This window comes from Trachypithecus francoisi, unplaced genomic scaffold, assembly GCF_009764315.1.
Source record: "Trachypithecus francoisi isolate TF-2019V2 unplaced genomic scaffold, Tfra_2.0 Lachesis_group1, whole genome shotgun sequence".
In the NCBI taxonomy this organism is placed as follows: Eukaryota; Metazoa; Chordata; class Mammalia; order Primates; family Cercopithecidae; genus Trachypithecus; species Trachypithecus francoisi.
Genome location: NW_022681454.1, coordinates 87,193,424 through 87,200,814, shown reverse-complemented (window position 1 = coordinate 87,200,814; position 7,391 = coordinate 87,193,424). Strand labels below are relative to the sequence as shown.

Here is a 7,391-nt window from a genome sequence, read left to right as displayed (position 1 = left end):
AAAGAGGTTGGTTAATTGATACAAAAATACAGTTAGATAGAAGGAGTAAGTTCTAGTGTTTGATAGCACAATAGGGTGGCTTTAGTTAATAATTTATTGCATGTTTAAAAATAGCTAGAAGATTTGGAATGTAACCAACAAAAAGAAATGATAGATGTTTTTGATATCTTAATTACCCAGATTTAATCATTATGCACTGTATGCTTGTATCAAAATATCACAAGCACCCCATAATATGTGCAACTATGTACCAATAAAAAAGTATTCAAAAATAAAAAGCCTATTAATGAAAGAAAAAAATTGGTCTTCTGAAAAAAAGAATTCTACAGAGAAGGATACCCAAAGGGTACGAAGTCCATCCCTCTCTCAGTGTTTTACAAAGGGGCCTGTCTTAGTCTAGCCAAGTTGCTATAACAAAATGCCAAACACTAGGTAATTTACAGCAGAAATTTATTTTTTACAGTTCTGGAGGCTGGGAAATCCAAGATCAAGGCACTGGTGGTGTCTGTGAGGCCTACTTTCTCACAGATTGTGCCTTCTTGCTGTGTCCTCACATGGTAGTGAAGGCAAGGCACCTCTCTGCGTTCTCTTTTATAAGGAAACTAATACCACTCATGAGGGTTCTTCCCTCATGATATAATCACCTCCCAAAGACCTCACCTCCTAATACCATCACCTTGGGGGTTAGGTTTCAACACATAAATTTTAAGAGGGAAACAAACAGTCAAACCATAGCAGTGCCCACTGGCATCTTGGGCAGGATAAAGAGGAATTGTTCTATGCAATGCAAGGCATTAAGCATACCTGGTTCCTGGCTACTGACTACCAACAGAGACCTCCAGCCTCACTTGAGACCCACTGCAAATGACAAAAGAACTGCACTGGTCACTACTGAATTGCACACTGGCAGCAAAACAAAACTCAGTGCAATGTCTTTGCAGATATGTGGAACTCAGGGCGATGTCTTTGCAGATATGTGGTCAAAGAAGTTACCTGCCACATCACAACATTCCTTTTTATTTGGCTACTGAGCAGCCTTAGTCCAATTTGTTGCCCATCTCTAGCAGCTGGGCATAACACAGATTAATGGTCAAGTTCAGGTCCCACTTTTTTGTGGTAATGAGCAACTATTTTCTCTAAACATTAATTCCTTCACGTGAACAATGGATAATAATGGTAATTCTAATCACTGAGAGCTTATTATGTGCTAAGCGCTATTCTGTATTTTCCATTAATTCATTTAATCCTCACAACAACTCCATGAGGTAGGCACTATTTCTATTCTCATTTTGAAAAGGAAGAAAATCAGACACAGAGAGGTTAAGAAACTTGCCCAAGGTCAAACAGCTAGTAAATAGCAGAGCCAGGAGGACCCTGGTGGTGGCAATTAAACTAGTTAGTGCATAGCAAATGTTGGTGTGGGATCTCATAACGGGTCTGGTACACTGCACACAATTAATACAGGTTAGTTATTATTAGGTCGAAACCTTAGTATTCATATCAACTTCTGTGGATTAATCTTAGTTAAAACTTGATTTTCTTACCTCTGAGGCAAATAAGCCCAAACACTTGTTCTCTCTGATTCAACATCAAATTATGACTCAAGTTCCTCCTAACACTTCAGGAAGGTTTTTCACTCTGTTACTGTGATTTTTGCAAGTCTGGTCTCATAAGGATTGGTACGTTTTTTTCTGTAAAGGGCTAGATAATATGTTAGGCACTGTAGGCCACCCAGTCTCTGTCATGTATTCTTCCATTTTTAAATTTTTCAACCCTTTTAAAATGTAAAAACCATTTTAGCCCATGGGCCATAGTTTGCCAACCCCTGCTCTCTGGGATTATTGATAAGAGTACCATATAAAACATCAAGAGACTCTCACACGGAGTAGATGGAACTATCAGAATTTGGTAATTGCCTCATTACACTGTCATTGATCCCCACCCATCACAATAAAGTTGCCAGAGAATTTCATTAAAGTGGTAAATGACTAAAACAATGAAGAAGCATCTGAAAAGTTTTCAGGGGAGGGAAGGTTGGTAGGTGGGTACACAAATCCAGAAATGCCTATGCAGAAGTAAGTCTTCCAAAGCATTGGTAATGAAGGGGAAAAGGAAACTATCTCAGAAAAATTATAGTGTTTTAGAAGCAGCACAAGATTTCATTCATGCAACAAATCTTTAGAAATATGTATTAAGTATCTCTATGTTCAGGCACTTTCTCAGTAATGGAATTATACAATTTTAGAGTTCAAAGTGACCTTAGAAATTATCTGATCCAATCTCCTTATTTCACGGATGAGAATTCTGAGGCCTCAAAGTTAGTTAAAATAATTTGGCAATTTCTGTGCAAAATTAAATGTAGTGGAGTTTGTTTTTAACCCCTCAAATGTAGCACTTATGTAGATTATTAAATGTTTGTTCAATAGAGGTTATTAATGGAAAGCTCCTACTCTCTTTACTACCTTTAAACCACCTGTTTAATCTGGCAAAACAACACATTTTACTTGCTTTATCAATTTACTTAAAATCCTTTTTTTGTTTCTTTGGCTTTTTTTTTTTGCTGTGTCTTACAAACTTTTGGTGTGCCTAAGTGGCCTAACAATCACCAATCATTAAATGAACCAGTCTCTGATCCACTTTTAGCACCTCCTTCTCCCTGCAGGCTCCTAGCCCCTCCACTCACTCCCGCTACCTCTCCTCAGACACTCTTCTCTAGTTCTGTTGCTGCCACTGTCACGGTCACTGCTGTCTCAGCCCCTGTCTTTCTGCTTCAGTCCTTCCCACCTCAATACCTCCAGATTTAGACTATCTACATTTTCTTTCTTAAGACCCGGCTCAGGTCTTACCACCCTCAGGTTCTGAACACTGAAACAAATCCTACTTGGCTACTACAAAAGCTCCAGTGTTAGGCTAGTTCCTCAGCCCCAAATCTACCTTCTTTCTCCCAAGTCTTACTTACCATTGTTTACTATTATTTGTCTATTTCCTCTGATGTTCCCTTCAAACTGTTCCTCGCTCTTGCCTAAATATGCCCCAATGTTTGAGCCTTTGCTAAAACCTCTCTCTCCTTGAGAAACACCTTTTTGTCCATCCCAACCTTTAGAAACTTCATTCTTCCTTAATACCATCTGCTCCTTGCCCCTGCTTTCTTCTCCATTTCTGCAGCACTTGGCTCTACTTTCTTATGCAGGAATCGAATCTGACCTTCTATTACATTATCTGAATGTATGACCTAATGCTTCTATTGAAAGCAATCTATCCATTCTGCAAGTACAATAAGAAATAGTTTTAAGTTAAAACACCAAATTTATTGCATAATATTGAACTATATGCACACACATAGAAAATAAACATTTCATATAACTGTATATATATTTTTAATCCTGTATTTATAAAGACTGAAAAACTACCAATTTAGCAATTGGAATAAGTTTTAAAAACAAAAAAAGCAAAAACCTACAATCCTTCATCAAGATTTGATGCTTTATCACAGTTCATAAATACTTCATTTTATATAAATAAGTCTTTTCTCTAGTTATCAGGAATTTAAAATTAGACTTACATGGATTCTTTAATCATGTAGAATTTTCTTACTCCATGATGAGGAAGGTTGAGCATGTCATTTTTTTTAAAATACATATATTTGATTTAAACACAATCCCCCCTAAAATCCCACTGTAAACAAACATTTCGAATGTGATAAAGTTTCATAATAAAGAACGTCCTTAAATCTTAGCAATTAGGGAAGAGGAAAAAAATCTGAGTAAAAATTTTGCAATTTAAATAAAAATTGAAAAAAAGGCTGCATGCATCCACTAGGAGAGGAAGGGATCACTGAGTCAAGTAACAAAGAATGGGATAAAATAAAGAAGAAACGAAAGGAAAATCAGGGAGGAAGCAGGGTATGAAAAGGAGAAAATAAGGGAAGGGAGCAAGGAGAAAATGGTAGAGGACATAAGGTGGATAGAAAAGGGGAAAGTAAATTTATTATTTCTACTTTTCTTGGACAATATAGAGACTCAAAATAGTTAATGCAATTTGCTCCAAAAGCGAGAGCAGAAGGGGTGATGGGTCTATCAATTAACCTCACTGTCAAAGGGAAAAGGATGAGCAAGAAAACAAAATTAGGCTCAGCTACAATGAATGCTAAGCTGCTCTGCACATCTTTTAAAAGGTCTAGGAAATAGGCACAGCCATGGGAAAGTTGCTATTCCCTCAAAAACTTTTTAAAAGCAAGATATGTTTATATAGGCTCCCATAAATTCTTAGGAGTTCTGCCAAAATAATGGACCCAGACTCAGCTTTTTGGAATTGGGAGATTCTGAAGTAGTCCTTTCCTCCTTTGGGTTAAAGGAGGGCTGCAACAAGCCAGAAGCATTCCCAAGTGTACAGAGGAAGGTGATGTTCTTGCATGCGCAGATAAGAAAGGACGGATCAGTCTAAATCATTCTCATAGAGGAATGAGAAGTTAAGAGAAGGACAAGGAGGCATTGTGAGAAAAGATCAGGGCTGAGAGAGACATTTGGGAAATGAAAGTTTAAAAATCCACTGCCATTTCATCCAGCAGAGTGCAACACATTCACAAGTGCAAGGAATACTGGGTAGTTTGGTTTAAACAAAACAAAAACAAAAACATCTCCCATACAAGGGCCAATTTTTTACCCCATCCCCAACCCCTAATTTTTCAAAAAGGTTGTTTACTGCTATACAATCCCAGAAACACATCAACCAGGCTCAGGATTTTAAAGTCCCAATCCACTTAGACAATAAAAAAATAGAAATCACTCCCCATGATTTTCTGTATAGGTCTCAATGTGGACATTGAGGAAGGAAGGGAAATATTGGACAAGCTGAGGAGCCTCAGGCCAAACTAAACCCTTCATAGTTGTCAAGGGCCTGAGTCAGCCGGGCACTCAGAATCTCTTTGCTGCTGTACTTGGGGAGGTCAAGAAGGTTGTAGCAAGTGTGGGCCACTGGCAAGTACTCCTCCCCACTGGCTGTGGACTGGATGACAATCTGCAGGCTGGCCATGCCGTAGATGGGAATCCGATCGCTGCCTGTCAGGAACACTGGGGAGAACGAGAAATGGCATTAGGAGCTAAGCAAATGGAAAATGGATCTCAGAGGTCCTAGCAACAGGAGAGGAAGGCATGACACCCTGTGGCTTGCATGAGAAGTACAATTACATTTATGTGCCAATATGCATCCTGTGGAATGATGCTTAGATGCACTTAAGAAAAAAAAAGGCCTCAATCAAATGTACGCCCTCACAAATTTTAGGAGATTTCCCAGAATCAAAGAGGGAAGGAATTGTTGTCATAGGAAAAGAGCAGCTGATCTCAGGGGGAAACCAGGCAGAAGACTGAAGTCTCTGACCTCAGGGTCTCCTCTCACCTGAAGTGCCTGATGCCTGTACCACCTTGTCTATGGAATTCCATTTAGGATCTATTTGCTCTCCTTTCCATGTCTCCATTTTTCTTAAACCAGAAGAGCTGACCCAAACATTATGTTAGACATTGCACTCCTGTGACATGCTCTGTGACATGGCAAACGAGAGAGAGGGAGATAGAGAAAGACAGCCAGCTGACTTTCCTTGTTTTCTAGTGCTGAACAACATTCTCATGGTTGAATTGCTGGAAATTACTATAAGAAAATCATTAGTTAAGAAGCATTTTCAAATAACCTGCCATTCCCTGAGGCTATGATACATAAACTTTCTTGCCAAAAATCTCCAGAGTTAACAAACATTTCCATAAGTCTAATGAATAGAAAGTGCCATTTTCTAGGGAAATCCCAGGACCATGAGCAGGCGTCTCTCGAATGTCACAGCCTTATAAGCTCACTGGGCAAACCTTAACCTGTCCTTCAGCTCTTCCACTACTGCTTCTCAATAGCCAGTGCGGCCAGGCAGAGAAGGGGTCCTCCTTTCTAAGAGTTCTTGTGTAAGATCTCCACTTCCTCTCATCCTTGCTCCAATGTGAGCAACAGAACCTGGGGGTAAGTCCTACATTGATACTAATATATGCCTAGTCTTATAAAGCAAAATAGACTGCCTATCAAACCCCATGCTTTGGTTTTACATGACTAAAATTCCATAGTATGCACTAGCTAATTTCTGACACTGATTATACACAGACACAAACTGAGAGATATTTCAACTATTTTTAAAAGGCTAAATTTGTTCATGTAAATTAGAATTCATTCTCCTTTCCAAAGATATTATTACCCTTCTCAAACGTCATTCAGCCAGCCACCAAAGTCTACATATTGTATGATTCAATTTGCATGAAATGTCCAGAATAGGCAAATCCATAGAGACAGAAAGACTGGTGGGGGAGTTGAGAAGAAATGGAGAATGACCGCTAATAGGTATGGGGTTTCTTTTTTGAGGCTATGAACATATTCTACAATTGACTGTGTGATAGTTTCACAACCGTGTGTATATACTAAAAAACCACTGAAGTACACACTTTAAATGAGTATGGTATACAGATCATATCCCAGTAAAGCTGCTATAAATCACACCTTCCCAGTTGCATCTGGATACTTTGTAATATATTTTAAAGACTAGAGAGGTAAGAGAGGTTAATCCAAACAATTTGACTTCATAAATGTAATACTTGAATAACTTATATATAAAATAATTTGTATTTTTAGAATAATTTAAAAATCAGGCTGGGCGTGGTGGCTCAAACCTGTAATCACAGCATTTTGGGAGGCCAAAACAGGCAGATCACTTGAGGTCAGAAGTTCAAGACCAGGACCAGTCTGGGCAACATGATGAAACCCCATCTCTACTAAAAATACAAAAATCTGCCGGGCATGGTGCCAGGTGCCTGTAGTCCTAGCTACTTGGGAGGCTGAGGCATGAGAATCACTTGAACCTAGGAGGTGGAGGTTGCAGTAAACTGAGATCACACCACTGCACTCCAGCCTGGGCAACAGAGTAAGACTCTGTCTCAAAAAAAAAAAAGAAAGAAAGAAAGAAAAGAAAAATCAGTGAGATGCTTCTTTTCTTCCTTTCATGCAACCCCTCTTGTTAGGCAACAGATCTGGATTAACAACCTATATTGTGCCTGAGATATCATTAAGACAAAAAGCATACATATAGTGAATTACAATTACCTGATCTTTACCATTTAAATGAGTTAAGCCTCAGCCGTGGAGCCTATCATCCTATACTGTATGTAAGACTAAAATGTAGACAAATACCATATTGAGATTACTGATACTTACAGAGAAACTTCTTCTTCTTTTCCAGTGGAAACTCATGAAATGTTTCCCAAAATAGTTTTACAGTGGGATGTGTGGCCGAGTAATCTCCCTTGTAGATGGCAGTCTGTCCAAAAAAGACAAAAAGAAAAAAATGTATCTTAGAATAATATTTTAGT

At 38.6% G+C, this 7,391-nt stretch overlaps 1 protein-coding gene across 3 annotated transcripts in view; it reads right to left on the bottom strand.

Moving 5' to 3' along the window:
• Positions 1-2,514: 2,514 nt before the first annotated feature.
• Positions 2,515-7,391, bottom strand: part of HERC3 (HECT and RLD domain containing E3 ubiquitin protein ligase 3) — a 129,042-nt gene continuing 124,165 nt past the window's right edge. For all 3 annotated transcript variants that reach the window (XM_033214796.1, XM_033214797.1, XM_033214798.1), the window contains 2 exons: positions 7,237-7,339; positions 2,515-5,069 (listed from right to left, as the gene is read on the bottom strand). In XM_033214796.1, the coding sequence (XP_033070687.1) occupies positions 4,861-5,069; positions 7,237-7,339 (312 nt within the window). In that variant the 3' untranslated portion in view covers positions 2,515-4,860. The remainder of the gene's footprint in view (positions 5,070-7,236; positions 7,340-7,391) is intronic.